The sequence below is a fragment of the Pantherophis guttatus genome, chromosome 1 (genome assembly GCF_059756535.1).
Source record: "Pantherophis guttatus breed Tessera chromosome 1, ASM5975653v1, whole genome shotgun sequence".
Taxonomy (NCBI): Eukaryota; Metazoa; Chordata; class Lepidosauria; order Squamata; family Colubridae; genus Pantherophis; species Pantherophis guttatus.
In genome coordinates, this window is record NC_142063.1 from 268,398,667 (window position 1) to 268,417,150 (window position 18,484).

At 38.8% G+C, this 18,484-nt stretch overlaps 1 protein-coding gene across 4 annotated transcripts in view; it reads left to right on the top strand.

Moving 5' to 3' along the window:
• The first annotated feature begins 11,305 nt into the window (after window positions 1-11,305).
• Window positions 11,306-18,484, top strand: part of ZDHHC14 (zDHHC palmitoyltransferase 14) — a 68,695-nt gene continuing 61,516 nt past the window's right edge. For 2 of the 4 annotated variants that reach the window (XM_034428570.3, XM_034428572.3), the window contains exon 1: window positions 11,306-13,496. In XM_034428570.3, the coding sequence (XP_034284461.2) occupies window positions 13,246-13,496 (251 nt within the window). In that variant the 5' untranslated portion in view covers window positions 11,306-13,245. The remainder of the gene's footprint in view (window positions 13,497-18,484) is intronic. The other 2 variants (XM_034428571.3, XM_034428573.3) reach the window with 1 other exon arrangement.

Consider the following 18,484-nt stretch of genomic DNA (forward strand, 5'->3'; position numbering starts at 1 on the left):
TAAGTTATTAAGCAGTTATTGTAACTGCACATTTATTGCACAGTCTTACACCTGAATCATTCTCAGAGTGTTTACCCTGTTGCTATATTCCATGTGAGTCTAGCACAGGGCATTCTGGGTTATTTTCTCCATTCCTTTCATCCTCATCCTCTGGCAGTTCTTGGGATACAATCATGTTTCTCTGTGTCATAGTATGTGTCTGTATGTATGTATATGCATAATGGTTATCTTTTGAGAGCTGAATGCAGCGAAATTTCATTTTAATGTATGATGATTACATTTAAAGTGACAATAAAGGATTCTATTCTATTCCATTCCATTCATGTTTAGTAGTGTTTTCTTTCTTCCCTCGACATTATTTTTGCTGGGTATATGAGCTGTTTTAATCCACCTTTTGGTTATTGATGTAGTCAGGGTTGTGATCTGTCCAGCTCCAATTTTCCCCTTTAGCAGTCATGGGCATGTCCTTCCCCACAGTTGCCAAGTGCTGTCCTCTGTGACCATTTTCTCTTAAACTCCAGGAGAGACAAGAATCATAATTTCTGTATAGGAATACAGTATGCCCACAAAATGCCTGAATGGCACTTGACCTATTTTTTAGTTCAGTGTTCTTTTGAACAAGTGCTAGTCTGTGCTGTTGAAAAGATTGAGATGACTTCAGGGAAGGAATGCTATTTAAGAATTTTCTCTGTGGCATACCATGGAAGCAAAAGTTGGATTGTGAAGGAACAGGCTAGAAAGAGTATTGATGCTTTTGAACTTTGGAGTTGGAGAAAACTCCTGAGAGTAGCATGGACATCCAAGAAAACAAAGAAATAGAACTCAGAATTCTCATGTGAGGAATAAATGATCAGGCTTAAATTACCCAATTGGGCCATGTTACACAAAGACCAATGGCTCAGCCGGTATAAACTCTGAACTTATCAACTAGAAAGCTGACAGCCCAGGTTCAAACCCCAGCACCATACGATGGGGTGAGCTCCTATTACCTGCCCCAGCTTCTGCTCACCTAGCAGTTCAAAACCATGTGAGTAGATAAATAGGTACCACTTTGGTGGGAAGGTAACAGCTTTTTATGTGCCTTGGTGTATAGTCATGCTGGCCACATGACCATAGAAGCATCTTCGGACAACACTGGCTCCCTTGGCTAAGAAACGGAGATGAGCGCTGCACCCTAAAGTTGGACATGACTGGACAGGGGAAACGTTATCTTTACCTTTACTCAAAGACCCAGATTTTTTGAAAAAGATTCTAATGCTAGAATAGTAGGACGGAAAGAGAGAAAAAAAAGTCTATGTTGCTAAGAATTGAACTGACCTGATGCACATAATCAAATAAAAATAACTCTACCCTGAAAGATTTCTACATGAGCCTGTACAAGTTTCAAAATCGCTCCAAGAGTCCTGGTCTCTCATTGCTTCCAAAGGATGATTTAGGTAAGAATTGCGTAAAGTTCATTATGCAATTTAGAACTGAAAGGAGGAATGGAGTCTGATGAGTCCGATTTTAAATGGGCATTTTCTGTACAGGTCTCCTATCTATTGCTAATCAGCCTGAGACTTTTGAAAAAGGTGCACATGCTAGAAGTCATTGCCTAAAATGTATAAGTAAATAAATTATGCAGTAATTCTTTCCATCAGACTTATCTGTTCTTATGTAGAAACCATTATGTACACTTTCCTTCTTTAGCGAGCCTATCTTTAGTTTCCCAGAACCATTTATGCTGCCCTGGCTGAAGTTTCCTAGTAAACATTTCATGCTGGCATTGATCAGTGGTTTTATAGCATCATAAATACACATAATGCTTTATCTAATTAAGAGATAAATTGCCTGCACTAATGTACTTGCTTAGATGGAGTCATCCTATAGTGTTTACATTTGTTTGGGTCTATTCTCATTTGGCATTTAAAACAATACAGTTCAGGAAAAAAGATTTATAATTCAATGACAATTTTGTATACAATACTGCCTAAGTTAAGAGGTTCATTTATGTTATGTATCAGGGGTCCTCAACCTTCGCCACAAATGCCTTTTGTGGCCACAAACCACGGCCACAGACCCACAAGACTTAATTCAAGATTTAAATCATAATGTTTCTTCAAGCCTTTGCAGCAGTGGTGAAATATAAAATTTGTTACTACCGGTTTTGTGGGCGTGGCTTGGTGGCGGGGGGGGGGTAATGTGACTGGATGGGCGTGGCCAACTTTTTTTTTAAACTTTTAAAAGCATTTTTTCTACAACTTCTTCAGCAGAGATTGTAGAAAATGCATTTTTTTAAAAAAGCATTTTAAAAAATGCTTTTAAAAGTAAAAAAAAACAGACTCTGATGATCGTGCTGTTCAGTTGGGCATTGGGGGGCGTGCAGGGATTTTTGCTACCAGTTCTCCAAACCATCCGCCGCCATCGCTACCGAATTGGGCAATCCGGTCCAAACTAGGAGCATTTCACCCCTGCTTTGCAGACACTCTGTGACGACATCACACCCTTACCAGGGGTCCGCGGATCACAGGTTGAGATTTCCTGTTATATTTGATATGACATTTTTCTTCAAGACAGCTCAGAGCACGCTCAGAACTGGCTCTTTCCTTACTTATTTTGTCCACACAACAATCTTGTGAGGTTGATTAGCTGAGAAAAGATTCTTTTTAGTGGATTTGTACCCCACCTTTAAACTAAGAGCTAAAGTTTTAATGTCCCTGCCTCCTTTCCCCCCCTACAGAAACAATCCTATGAGGTAGGTTGGACTGGCCAAGAGTGACTGACTCAATATTGCCTAGTCAGCTTTCATGCTTATGCACTGATTCATGTTTTTTTTATTCTGACATTGGAAAGAGCTGATGATTCTGACATTGATGTTCCCCCTTTAATCATGAAATATCATTTCTAACTTTGGTGAGATAATATGTTTGTGGGGAAAGTTCCTTCTAGGTTTGCAACCTCAAGTGAGATGTATTACCTAGGAATGAAATCCTTTTCTTTATTAAAGGATCCTTTTTTTGCCTCTTCCCTCAAGTCTTTCTGCTGAGCAGACACTCCACGATGTCTCTCCGCATACCACATACCATTCCGCATACCACAGCAGAATTACAGGCAGTCCCTTGTGATCCTCAAAACATTTCATACTTGGAACTGCATCTGAGCTTTAAGAGCATCTGCTGAAAAGGGACTGATTTAAATCAGTCCCAGATTGATATCAGAACAGAACAGAACAGAACAGGAGTTGGAAGGGACCTTGGAGGTCTTCTAGTCCAACCCCCTGTCAATTGCCCTTGTAAGTTGAGGGACATTGATAACAGCCTCAGAAAAAGTGCTTTATGAACTGTATTTGCGCTTATTACCATCATGCTACTCCCGTTGTCACATGAGGTTTAGGTTCTTGGCAACTGGCTCATATTTACAGCCAGTTGCAATGTCTTGCAATCACATGATTGCGATGGTTATAAGTTGAGGACTATCTTGATGTTAGGTTATTAATTGCTACATTTCTTGTGGTTCCTCAAATAATGATGTTAGCTGCATGGAAATGTTAGGGTCAACTGTAATTGAATACTGTATGAAAAAAGCATCCCCTTCTCTCAGGAAGACCATGGCAAGTTAACCAACTAGGATCAAATTCTTGTTTGCTATTATCTGTCAATTTAGACAATGGCTGGATGTGTGCATTGTGCTGAGACACATGATGAGTTAACATGCTGTGTAAATCCAGCCATAAAATGCTTTTTGCCTAAAACCAGGGTCTTTATACAGGAAAAGGGAAGGAAAAGGAATGTATCTGCTTAAGATTGTGTCAGATTCAATGATGAATTATGATGTGCATTACTTTAGACGATGTCTGCCCTTTCTTCAGCTGGAAAGACTTCTGTAATGTTTCCCAAATCAATAAACAATTTATTCAAGTTTTATTTATCCATGGGGGAGGGATCAAAAAGTCAAGTCCACTATCTCTGTTTTAAAAAGATACAGTGAAGTAAAAAGGATACAGATGGAAAAGGAATCAAGGACGCTCGCGTGCTAATTTGTAATGTTATCTTAAGCATTCTTTTTTTTTAAATGAAGTTATTCAATTTGTTTAAATTAAATCTGCTGTAGCTCACCCTTTTATTTCCAGTAAAAATAATGATAATAAACTACCACTTGTCCAATATCCTGATGATACTCCTTAGTCTGTCCAGGGGGGAAATTCTTAGCCTTCCACTCAGGGCATCTCCCTTCAATCCAGCACCATCGGAAAGTAGAAAGGAAGGTATTTGAGATCTTCCCACCCAGACCCAAGAAACGCAGACTTCAACAAGTTTTGTGCCATTCCTGAAACACAAGAAGTTGCAGGGCAGTTCTACATATAGGGAAACTTTCAATGGGAATTTATCTTACTAAGCCAATTTGTAAATCTCTAGATATGAAAATGAAAATCATTGAAAAAAGGGCAATATGTTGGAAAAATAGGTAGAATTTTATTTTTATATCTATATAACAGGACTTGTGTACAGTATTTGATTCTAGTGCCTGGCAAAGGACATGATATTCTCAGATGCATTAACAGGATTCACACATTGCACTATACAATAATGCTTAAGTCTCTGGACTTGAGCAGCATATAAATTGATGCTATGAATAGCTATGATGCTATGTGATTCATTTGGCTTTAGCATAATATGTTAGTGAACCCATCCAATTGTGCTATATTCATGGATGCTCAGTTCATCTATTCAGAACAGAACTGTACTGGGATGTACTAAACTATTTCTGATGTGGAGAATTTGTTTTTGAGCATAGTCAAACCACTCCTGGAACACCATGGCTTGGGAAATAATCTGGCATAGTCCAAAATTCCCTGGAATGTTCTATTCCCAAATCTTTTGAGTTTTGTTAAATTAAACTAATTAATTCAATTAACTAACTGAAAGAAATCCAGAAAAATCCGAGGTTCAAGAATTATATTTATATGGAGAACAAATTATTGCTTTCTGTATGTAGATGATGCTGTATCTGATTTAATTTATTTCCTGCATAAATGAATATTGAGTTATAATAAAGTATTTATGTTTTCCTAGGCACTTCTAGTAGTAGTACTTTACTTACTAGGCTTTTAATTCATATGATACAGTTTATATCAACTTTTTATATTACATAGATTTTTAATGAGTTTAGTAAATTTCTTCTGTCCTGAAAATTAATACAGCCACTGTCCAGGAAAGTGTTAACAAACTCAAGACTGTCTTTTTCTTTTCCAAATCAATATGATAAATGTGTCTAAAAGGTGAGCAAACACCTTGTTTTTGTGTGTTGGTGTTCACAAATTAACATACCTGCCAGTCTTGAAACAGATTATTTACAATAATTTTCTCCTGTACAAGGAACTCTAGATCTAACAGGTAAGATGGCATGAGATGTAGAAAAGCAGAATTGTGGTATTTCTCAGAATAAAAATCTTATCTAACTTCAGCCTTTGGAAAGGTCAATGTTAGCAGTTCTCTCTTCAGAATGTTTGTTCTTCTCTAGCACTACTTCTGATTGGCTCTGGCAAATCTTATAGATTACTGAATTCTAAGAAATAATGGTATGTAGATATTGGAAAATAAGTTAAGGTAAATTGTCTCCTGTGTGATATGTGACTAAGCTTAATTTCTTTCATGAGGCTGAATCAGTGGTGGGTTTCAAATTTTTTTACTACCAGTTCTGTGGGTGTGGCTTGGTGGGCATGGCATGGCTTGGTGGGCGTGGCTTGGTGGGCATGGCAGGGGAAGGATACTGTAAAATCTCCATTCCCAACCCACTCCAGGGGAAGGTTACTGCAAAGTCCCCATTTTCTCCGAATCAGCTGGGAATTGGGAGGCAGAGAATAGATGGGGGCGAGGCCAGTCAGAATTTTTACTACCGGTTCTCTGAACTACTCAAAATTTCCGCTACCGGTTCTCCAGAACTGGTCAGAATCTGCTGAAACCCACCTCTGGGCTGAATAATTGATTGCATCAAAATGTTTTGTATCCTGGATCCCTAAATGTGTCAGATCTAGACTTTAAACCTCCAAGAAATTGGTTTGGTTAGTTAATTTGCTTAGTTTTCATTTGGCATGTTGTATAAATTTCAACAAATCATACTTTGGCACAGGGAACAATTACTATAAGGACACTACTATACTGGGCTTCAAACATGATCATTAATTGGTATTGGTAGCAAAAGCTAGTGTTCTCTTAATGTCTTTGCGACTATTTGATGCTTGTCTATCTTTTTGAAGATATGTAGATCTAGCAAAGAGTACCCTAAAGAGTAGTTTATACCAGGGGTCCCCAACCTTTTGGACCTCAGGGACCACCAAGTTCATAATATTAAATCCCGTGGACCACTAATACAAATCCAGCAAGCTGCTTGCTGAAGCACCTGGACTCCCAGTGACAGGATGGGGTCCTTCAGGTACTCTCCCTCCTCTCTCTTTCTCTCTCTCTCCCCCTCTTTCTCTGTCTCCCACTCATTTTCTCTCTCATCTCTTTCTCTCTCCCCCCCACTCTCTCTCTCCCTCCCCACTCTCTCTCTCATTCTGATTCTCTCATTCTGATTCTCTCTCTCTCTGATTCTCTCTTTCATTCTCTCTCTTTCTCTCTGATTCTCTTTCTGTTTCTCATTCTCTCTCATTCTGATTCTTTCCCATTCTCTCTCTCTCATTCTCTCTCTGATTCTCTGTCTCTTTCTCTCTCTCTCTCATTCTCTTTTTTATTCTGTCTCTTTCATTCTTTCTCTCTGTCTCATTCTGATTCTCTTTCTTTCTCTCTCTCTGCCTCTTTCTCTCTCTCTGTTTCATTCTCTCTCTGATTCTCTCTCTCATTCTCTTTCTCTCTCATCTCATGGGCCAACCAGTGTCTTGGGGCTGAGAGGAAGTCAAACAACTCCCTGAGAGACCGAGGTGCATGGAGCACCAACAAGGGCCGGAAGAAGTGCAAGTATTGCATCGCTCCCGCAGCTTCCAGCCATTGCAATCGCTGCTTCGGCCCGCTTTTGCCGCCCCCTCCCTTGCCGCGGCAACAGCACCATTATTTCATTCCGGATGGAGAGGGCTGTGCTCTTTTTTGCGTATTGCACCATCTGCAAAGTTGCACATTGCACATGCCACCCCAGGGCAGAGATTTCCAGCCCCGCCACAGTTGGTCCCATGTTCCAGAACTGTAGTATCACACTCACAGGAGTGGCCTATTGGTCATCCTGGAGCAGCTCCTCCACCAGGGTGCACCCGGAAAAATACTAAGATTTCTCCATGGACCACCAAAATTTTCTCGTGGACCACCAGTGGTCCCCGGATCACCAGTTGGCGACCACTGGTTTATACATTCACATCCCCAGCCTAAATTAAAGGTTATGTATCATAAAAGCACTAAAATAAATGCTTTTGTTTCACCAGTAATAGTGATGATGGAGAACTTGAAGATCTCTGTATACCTGCTCTAGTGTACATGTATGTTATGAATTGTGGAATAGCAGTATTATAAAAATATTTCCTGAGACCTTTCTTTTAAGTATAATTTGCAGGCTAAACCACAGCTTGAAGGTTATACCAACAATAGGGTTGCAATAATCTGCAAGACTACTAGCTGACATTTTTAGACTTTTCTGTATCCCATTGCCATCATCTCATAGTTACTCTGATTTTTGTAGCCCAGATCCAGGAGCTGTATGTTTTAGTTTAATGAATTCAATTCATTCCTCCTCTCATAATTTTCAAGCTGGCCTGGCACCCTATGTTTTACTCTTATCAACCCTCAAAAACTTGAGTTACAATTGGAGGAATGATGGAATCAACAATAAGGGCAATCTAAGTTGTGCTATTCCTATTTTGATCCTTAGGTTTTTGGCTTAGCAAGATGTCTTGATCCTGTTAAGTCTTCTTGTACTTTCTTACTTTAACAAACAGGCAAATATTGAATTAGCTTGTTAGTATCTGCTGAAGTAGAACTGCATAGCTTTTTATGCTTGTGGGAATTTACCTTAGTATTATAAGCAGTCACTAAGCTTTTTTCAAAATTGACCTAGGATCCTAAGATCCATTGCTGATTATTCAAACAAGAAAAAGGTCAGCTCAGCAAGCTTTGTTTGCTGGTTTGAAAATACATTGACTTAGTTACATGTGAGTGAGGAAAAAATGTGTTTGGGCTCGGCAGCTAGAATAAACCACTGTTTTTTCAGACTTGACAAGTTTAAGATTTATGGACTTCAATTCCCAGAATTCTCCAGCCAGAATTCTGGCTGTTGAATTCCACATGTTTTAAGAGTTGCCAAGTTTGAAAAAATCTAAAATAAACAGCATGAAGTCTGCCATTTTTTTTTATTTCTAGGCAATTGCCTTGTATAATTACCATTAGAAAGTGTAGGCTAGTAACAGTATTTATGCTATGGAGTTATTTACTAGATAGTTCTGTTGCTAGTAGGATGACAGAAAGAAAAAAGGGTATGAAGACCTTTGCCCTTCCTGTATTTGAAGTCAGCTAAACCCTCAGGGCTAGAGTTCACATTGTTATTAGCAGGCCTGTTCCAGCAATAGCACAACCCAACAGCTTAGTTCAGTTGATATTAATTCTGAATTGGCATTTGCCTATGTCCTCACAACTGCATTAACCCTTCAACTGGACTGAATAAGAAATCGAAGACATTTAAAATGTCTTAATTCCCATGTCCTGTCAACTAATGCCCATGAAATATACTAGAAACAACAGATTTAATATAGATTGTGTTATATTTAGAACATATTCATTCAAATCAATAGGACTTAAATTGCTTTGAAGTGGTTGTTTGCAGTGGGTCTACTCCACAAATTATTGTATCTTCAGATTCATGAGCATTTCTCTCTCCCTCTCATCCCATAGGGTTGTTATTATGGAGAATATAAAAGAAAGAAGGTATGTTGGATATGTTTGCTGCCTTGAGTTCTTTGTAAAATTAATAAAGGCAGGATACAAATAAATAAATAAAATACAAATACTATTCTCAGACATCAGTTATAATTTTTATTTCAAATTGCTTGTTTACTTTGCATTATATGGCAAAAATGGGAAACTTCCCCTAAATCGGGGAACACTACTATGCAACATCATTATGATCTACCAGGAGAAAGTGTTTTTTTGCTGATATTATTGAAAAGAAAACAGTGGTGGGTTTCTACTGGTTCATCCTGGTTTGGGGGAACAGGTAGTGGCAGTGGCGGGAGGCTCCACCCACCTGCCCGGATGTCATCATGGACATTCTGTGCATACGCAGAAGGTTCTGTGCATGCGTAGAAGTGCCGCATGTGAGCGAAGCGCTTCTACGCTCCTGGTTCCGAAGTGGTAGTGAAGGTAAGTGGAACTCACTACTGAAAGAAAATGGCTGATAATGTTGGGCTTTTTAATTATTTTAGTAGTTCACTGCCTGGGGGCATTCTCAAGTAGTCCAAAATACAAAAAAGGGAAGAGATCACATCTTAATTTCAGCCATGGGAAGCATGGGGTAGGGCAAGTGCCAACATATGCATAATGGTATAACTGACAAATGATACAGATACTTTGCATCATTTGCTGTAATTGGGGCTTCATGTAGAACAGGAGTGTCAAACTTGCGGCCCACAGACCGGATGCATCACGCGCTGACAAAGCCCACCCCTGGTTTAGCGAAGGGGAAAAAAGTTGTGGTATGTCATGTGACATGTCATGAGTTTGACACCCCTGATCTAGAAATCTAAGATTTCAGGGAAATGTTTTAAAGGTGGGATTTAAGGGTAGAACAATTTGTTTCTTGAAGCCTCCCATTCCCATTCAAGAAAACAGGAAGAAAATGCTGCTAAAATTTAGTAATCTTTACCACTTAATTTTCAGTTGTGCAATGTGGGTGCCACATGCCAGGAATTGATATTAGTTTTATATTTTATAGACTAAATCCCTAAGTTCAGCAGGATTTGCCCATTTGCATGCATTGAACTATCATTCTAATCTTTTTTAATATACAGCAACTGAAACATTTTAAGAATAAAAATATATTATAGTTAATTTTATTACCCCCATGGCTGACATTGAGAAATGCCAAAATACCTTCCAGTTTCAATTAATGTAGATTCTTGTACTTTGCTCTATGAAATAAACAGCTCATTAACATTTTCTCTGTGTGGTGTGTGTTTAAACTTGACACTTTTAAGATGTAATATTTTAAATATTTCTATATTGGGAGCAACATATTTTATGACATCACTATTTCTTTGTAGGAAGCTAATATTCCATACAGCATACTTTTCCAAATTACATTAAAAGGCAAATTGGAATGATTGCCTTACATTTCTTTGTATTTCCATTTCTATTTGAAGCTTTTTTTTACAATAAAATCAATATAATGAAAATCCATTACGTTGGTATATTGTTAATGTTATTAATATATTAGTATATTGAAATGATTTGTGACTAGCATGATCTCTAATTCGTGGAGCACCACTCAATTTCCAAAAATCACAAAGCAAGATTTCCTTTGTAAATCTAAATCATTTGGGGCCTGAATCTTTGTATTTAACAAAAATCTGAACCTGCATAACGTAACCACTTCCCTCTAATATATTCAAAATAACTTTTTGAACATTTTGGTAATCTGTGTGGGTGTTAGCATGGCTCATAATACAATGTAAAAATTAAAAAGTGCGGGCAAGTTTGTAAAGTAAAAGAAAATGGCAAAATTAACATAGTTATAATAGGAAATACCATGGGAATAACAGAAAGAACCGTAGAGCAGAAAACTCGAAAGCAGACGTCAATAAACTCAAAGGAAACGGTATAAATAGCATTAAAAGTTTTGTGGGTTCTCAACAGATTTAACACAATTCAATTCATTCAGTTAAGCCGGTGGTTTGACCCAGGTTCCGGAACCCTCCAGGCACGACGAATAACAACTTCCATATTTAGACAAGTTGCTGGGTAAGTTTCAATGTAACTCTAACTGAAACTTACAAATAAATAAAAACTGAGCATTTCACCGGGCAAACTGGCCATATTTAGAAATAGCTACCTATTAGTTCTGTTCTAATACTAATTATCAATTATCTCCCGCCTCCCTTTCGTTCTCCCTTTAATCTCTCATCTCTTTCCTGCCCCATCCCTATCTTCCTCGCACAGATTACATTGCTAGGCGATTTAAAAGGGAGGAGCGAGGAAAATGAATTTGGGATTCTGGGATATGTAGTTTCGTCCCTTCCCCTCTCCCACCCCTCCTTTCTATGCGTTTCTTATGTATCTCGCCGTCCCACGCGGAATAATAATTAAAAAAAAAAAAGGCCCGGCATACATTTCCCAGAATGACGCAAAAGAGCAGGAGGGGTTTGTGTTAGGGTTAGGGTGATAGAGGAGCCGGCCACAAACAGCGCGGCGCTTTGAGTTTGAGTTAGCTGTGGGGGTGGGGGGGGAATTGTGGAGAGGCGGGGTTTCTCCCTTTGGCGTCCCGTGATCCGCAGGTGGGCGAGCGCGCGAGCGAGCGGCGTTCCAGTAGTGGGAGGCGGTGGACAAGGGCGGCAGCGGCAGACGCTTCCTCCGGCGGCCGCGTGGGGCGCTGGGGAGTCGCTGTCGCCGGCTTCTGCGTGCGCGCCGGGCCGAGTGACACGGCCTCTGCTGTTGCGGGGAAGGGAAGGAGAGAGAGAGAGAGAGAGAGAAAGAGCGAGCGCGCGGAAGGCGACCGGTCGATGAAAGAAACCGATCGGAGGCTGCCCCTGCCGTGTGGAGGTGGGCGGTGGGAGACGCGCGCAAGCAGCCCCCCTTGCCTTCCCCGGCCAAGACTGAGCCCGTGAGGCGGACCGTCACGGATAGAGCCGCCACCGCCGCCGCCTTCCAAGCGGCTGACAATGAAAGTGAAAGGCAGGAGCCGCGGAAGGGGAGGTGGAGGCGGCGGCTGCCCCGGGGGTTCCGCCTGCCGCCGCCCCCACCGTGCTGAGTGATCCCGACCCCTTCCCGGTGCGCTTCTCTCCAAGGAGCGTCCCCGTAGAAGAAAGCTGCCGCCTTTTGCTACTGCCTCCTCGGAACACTGGCCGTGTTTTCCTCGCGGGGACCCACGAAGAGGGTGCGTGTGAACGCTGGCTCGCCTCCTTTCTCTCGCCTGCAGCCGCTTTTCGAGTGGGGCCGCGTGGATCCTAGACGGCGACGGGGGAGGCGGCTGCTGCTGCTGGTGGCGATCCCCCGACGGCCGCCGTGATTCAGGGGGCTTCTCCGCAAAACTCCGCTCCCCTTGGCGTTGAGACGGGGGTGTGAAGGTGGCTGCTTCTGTTCGGCTGCAGGGAATAAACCCAGATTAAAGTAGAAGCAGAAAGCCAACTCTCCTTGCCGTTTTCCTCGACGGTTCCTATTGCTGCTGTTTTCTCCTGGAAGACGGGACTAGGATTGCGGTGGTGTAGCGCAGTTTGGGGTCTCCGGTGGCTTGAAGGAGAAAAGTGGAGAGAGATCAGCCAGTACTTCTAAAACTAGAAGTTATTTTTGCCTGGCAAGGCTGAATCAGTAATAAAGTGGCCTGAGGACAGCAGTATTTTGCTTTGGTTTTTGCATTCCCCTCCCCCCCTCCTTTGAATTTGACATATTTTTATAGTGGTGTATATATATATAAAAAATGAAGACTGGCTTGAAACTTGCCATGTCTTCCACCTTTTTCCAGGGATGGCACTGACCGCATTTTTGTTTTGCGTTTGAAAAGGCCTTTTATAATGACAAAAAATAGGAACTAATCTCTTGCCATTGGGAGGAAGAAGAAAAAGACCATAGTGGGAGAAAATTGGATATTATAGTGTGTTTTTCAGTTGCTGCACTTAGAGTTGGTTTTTGTTCAGAACAATTCATACAAATTCTACTTTTAAGAATTTTTTTAGAAATCTTTGTGAGGAGGATTTTGATTAGAGACTGCTTGCCTCAAAACCTGATCCACGTTAAAAGTGGAATGTGAAGGAAAACTGAGCTGTTTCTTAAAACAGAAGGCAGAATGCTTTAAAATCATTAAGTTCTATGTTTAATTGACAACTGTTTTATATCTAAGCCTTTTTCATTCCTATTTTATTCTATGATTATGCACTTTCAACTTTGGTTTTTATTTAATTGTGAAGAAGGGAAAAATTACTGTGCTTATATTTCATAAATGACAGCTTTGAAATCTTTAACAGAGAATTGGGATTTTTAAAATGCCATGATAAACTTGTTTTAATAAAACACCCAATAGTGTCTTCTTCAGAAGTTTTAGGCAAGAGTTGCTGGAGGGGTTCCTCCTTATTCTCCATTAATGAGTCCTGGTGGTGGTGTTGGAGGACCCATGAAAGACTGTGAATACAGTCAGATCAGCACTCATAGCTCCTCTTCTCCCATGGAGTCTCCCCATATGAAGAAAAGCATTTCCAAGAGAAAATGGGAGGTTTTTCCTGGAAGAAACAAATTTTTTTGCAATGGAAGGATCATGATGGCTCGGCAGACTGGAGTCTTCTACTTGACATTTGTTCTTATTTTGGTGACCAGTGGACTCTTTTTTGCATTTGAGTAAGTGCCATTAAAGTTTTTTTAAAAAAACCTTTTTAAACCTTTCTTATTAATAGAACTATGCAAGAATTCAGGTATCTCATTGATGCTAGGTTGTATAAGTAATTTATACTGCATTCATGATTTATATGTTTAACTCTTGAAAACTTTGAAGTTGAATAATTGTCAGTTTGGTATGGTCTAGACAGCTGAGATTTCAACTCCAGTTTAAAAGTTATGCTGGTCTTTTACAGTGAAAATAAGTTTTTAGATGATACATAATTTTAAAGTACTAATGTTCATTGAAAAATGTACCAATTTTTTCATTTCATAAAGTTCCATTAAGGCAACTAGCTATTTATGCTTGAGAATACTTCCACAGTCAGAATAGAAGCTGCATATTTCTCCCGTTCTAATCAAAATTTTCTATATTAAATTGTATATATCAGATTAATAGTTTATCAATAGGCATAATCCATGAAGTTATATAGTAGGCTTGGATATCATTTGTATGATCTACGTAATACGCAATCATTTTGGGTTTTGCATCAAACTTGCTAACTCACTGAAGACATAAAACTGTCTAGGCTAAAGATATTTCATAATGTCCCTTTGACTGTTATTCTATTTTTTCCCTTCTGTGCTGTTATTAGTACAGGTTCCCTTTTTAAAAGGGGAAATAGTATTTTCTCTAAATGTACTTGCACATGTCAATATGTTATATCCTTGATAAAGGTATATTCATAATAATAGAACAGAGAAAAGTTAATACGTTGTAAATTTACTTTGCAGACATTTGAGTAGGTATTATATATGATGCAATAAAAATAGATAAAATTTTCCAATACAGGTAGTCCTCAACTTACAACCATTTGTTTAGTAACTTTCTGAAGTTACAACAGCACTGAAAAAAGTGACTTATGACCGTTTTTCACACTTAAGACCATTGAAGCACCCCATGGTTGGATGTTTGGCAATTGGCTTATATTAATGATAATTGCAGTGTACCAGAGTCATGTGATCCTCTTTTGTGCCCTTTGGTCAATGGGAAACCCAGATTTGCTTAACAATTATGTTACTAACTTAACAGCAGTAGTTTATCTAACAACTGTGGCAAAATGGCCATAAAATGAGCAAAACTAACTTAACAACTGTCTCGCTTAGCAACAGAAATTTGGGGCTCAATTGTGATCATAAGTCAAGGACTACCTGTATATGTAGGCTATCCAGTATATATAATAAATACATTTTCCAACAGCAAGCAAGAATTCTAGAAATTCTAGAATACAGAAATTACATTTATTGTGAATCTTGATAATTAAATGAAATAATGTTTGCATAATCCATTTAACTGATAATTTATTATGAGCTATAGTTATTTTCTGTTCATGGAAAATGTATCAGTATCAGCTTATTGATTTAATTATGATAAAGTGCCAAATTTTAATTCCTCATACGCATTATGATTTTTCCTTACCTCATTTAAAAACATACATTATTTATACTTGGCATAAAAGAGTAGCAGCTGAAGTTATGACTATAATCCTGACAAGCGTCCTAACTGGTACAAACTGGCGCTATTATTGGATTGTTCTGAAAAAAAAAAATCCCTTGCCTGCAGATGAGGTTTTCTACAGGAGCAAGTTTTTTATAGAATGAAAACAAATGAGTGGGCCTTTTACATAATCCTGTAATGTTAGATAAAAATAGAATGTCTTCAATTTTATATTCATTTATAAAGTGATGTAATTAAAAAGAAGACAAAGCTATTGAAAGAACTTTTTTATAAATCAGCTTGCCTTTTGTTTCTAACTAAGTTACTGCATGAATGAAGGCAAATTTTCTGTCTGGTACTTTATGCAGGAACTGAAAGAGTTCTTAGAGATCATGATCTCCATCTGAATAGTGGTTGGTGAAAATTATTCCAGATTATATTATGATCAGTATATATTGATGGTCATTCTTTTTGTCGGTACTTATATACAGTAGTAATGATTACATATTTGTTCACCCAGGTATTCCACACACCCCCGTCACCTGTATGTTAAAGCATGATGGTGTAAGCCAGGGGTGTTAAACTCAATTTCATTGAGGGCCGCATCAGGGTTGTATTTGACCTCGGGGGGGCCAAGGTGGATGTGGCTAGCTCAACGTCACTCATGTTGGGGGCGTCTGTGGTAGCCTGAGCCCTGTGCCAGCGAAAACGGGCTCCCAATCGCTGTTTTTGGCTGGGATGGCCTCCTGCAACCCTCTGCCAGCGAAAACACATGCATCCCTCATGAGCTCCATTTTCACTGGCAGAGTATTGTAGAGGCCCTGGCAGCCGAAAATGGAACTCGGGAGCCCGTTTTCGCTGGCAGAAGCACTGCAGGCCGGTCCTTCGCTGTTTCCAGGGTGGCCCTGCAGTGAGTTCTAATTACCCCGTGGGCCGGATCCGGTCCCCAGGCCTTGAGTTTCACACCTCTGATGTAAGCAAACTAACAACAAATCCTTATCCTCAGAAAATCATATTGATCCAACAAAAAGAAGCAAGACAAGCAGTATTCAGCTGCTGGAATTTGTTTCATTATTTTTGGCTTATTATTTTGAACATAGATTCATCATTTTAACTTATTTATTTCAAAGAGAAAAATTCAATATTTTTCAGAACAGTTGCTTCTTTTTCTGATAACAAGGTGGCGTGCAGGGAAAAATAAAAGAAGCAATTATTTCTTCAGGAGCGCACTATATAATTTTATGAATTACTTTAGAATTCACTTTTAAAGTTATTCAGTGGAAGAGAAAAATAAAATACAGGTAGTCCTCAACTTTTATGACCACAACTGATCCCAAAATTTCTGTTGCTCAATGAAACAATTATTAAGTGAATTTTGCTGAATTTTACGATCTTTCTTGCCACAGTTGTTAAGTGAATCACTACAGTTGTTAAATTAGTAACAGAGTTAAGTGAATCTGACTTCCCCATTAACTTTACTTGTAAAAAGGTCACAAGAGGGGATCACATAACCCTGGGACACTGCCACATTATTAATATGAGTCAGTTGTCAAATGTCTAAATTTTGATCACATGGCCATGGGGATGCTGCAATGGTCATAAGTGTGAAAAAAGTTATGTCACTTTTTCAGTGCTGCTGTAACTGAACAGTCACTAAATGGACTGTTATAAGTTGAAGACTACCTGTACTGTATTTTGTCCTACTTAGTAGCTGTAACGAAGTACTAAGAGACTAATAATCCAATAAAAATAATATGTCTGCTTTGTATGTTTTAGTTAAAGGTCCAAGAATCTGTATATAATGAAGGACATTATTTTATCTCTTACCTTTATTTGGGAAACACTTTTTTCTTGAAATGTTATATTGTCTTGTCTTCCCTCATATTAGGCAATAACTACCTGCATATACTATTTTTTTCACTGGAAGCGCTGACATAAACTGTTACAGTTGAAGTGCCCTAATATTAAATAGTCTGTAAAATATTTTCCTCTAATTCATTAAAATCTTAGTATAATGGCTGGATTATAATTATAGTTTCTATGAATATTGTGGAAATTCCATGTGTATGTATGTATGTGTATATATATATATATATATATATATATATATATATATATATATATATATATATATATATATATGTGTGTGTGTGTGTGTGTGTGTGTGTGTGTGTGTGTGTGTGTGTGAGATATATACGTATGTATGTAAATATACAGCATTTTGAAACTGCACATAAGAAACCTGTTAACAGTTATTAAAATCTACATATTTAAAGTCTCACGTAGGCTATCTAACAAGGTAGAAGTATTCTAGGTAGTGTATATTTTCATTTTTTAAAGTGGGAAGCAAGAACTCAAATACTTTGAAGTGGCTTTTTTTCTTTTACATACTTCAGAGCCATACATATACCCTGGAAGCATTAGTCCAAATCCAGAATATTTTGGTATCTCATGTATGGTAAGAAAACAGAGACCTGCCAAAATAAATAATTTTATATCTATATCACAATGTTAATTATTAAATATTGATATATTAGTTAAAAGTTACCTTGCCCATATGTAAACATACAGGACTGAAATCACAAAGTATGAGCCATTATTAAAAGGTTGCTATGTAAAGTCCCAATTCCTTCTAGTTTAAAAGTTATTAAAGAGTGCTATGTACAACACAACTTGCAATTATAAAAGAGCACTTTATTAGTATATAGTAGTATATTTAATCACACCTTAAGAATTGAAAGCTATTATTCACATTTTCAAACTTTGTTTTTGGACACTTTGAAATATTAATCCATGTTATGTGATGAATCAACTTTTAATTTTAAAAATACTGAACATTTTGTCAATATATGACTTAAATAATTCCATATGTGTTTATGGATGGATAGTGTGCTTCAAATTCACTGCTGCTGAGGAAAGAGAAAATATTACTATCTAGCTATATCTACAAACACATACACACACACACACACACACACACACACACACACCCCTACCGACCTACATATACAGTATATAAGAGCTATTTTGGTGTAGTGGTTAAGGCATCAGGCTAGAAACTTGGAGATGCTGTGTTCTAGTCCTACTCTCATACCTTGGGCATGAAGCTAGCTGGGTGACCTTGGGCAGTCACTTTCTGTTAGCTCTAGGAAAAAGGCAATGGCAAATCACTTCTGAAAAAACCTTGCCAAGAAAGTTGCAGGGACTTGTCCAGGCAGTCTCTGAGAACTGGACATGATTGAATGGAAGAATGAATGAATATGTTTATGGGTAAAGGTGAAGCTTTCCCCTGTCCAGTTGTCAGACTCAAGCGGGCAGTGCTCATCTTTGTTTCTTAGCCGAGGGAGCCTGTGTTGTCTGAAAACATTTCCATGGTCATGCAGCCAGCATGACTACACACCGAGGCACACGGAATTGCTGTTGTCTTAACAAAGTGAGATTAGATGAAACAGAGAATGAGATTGTTATAAAGATGGAAAGGCTCCCCAATCTGCACTAGAGTGATGTATATCCT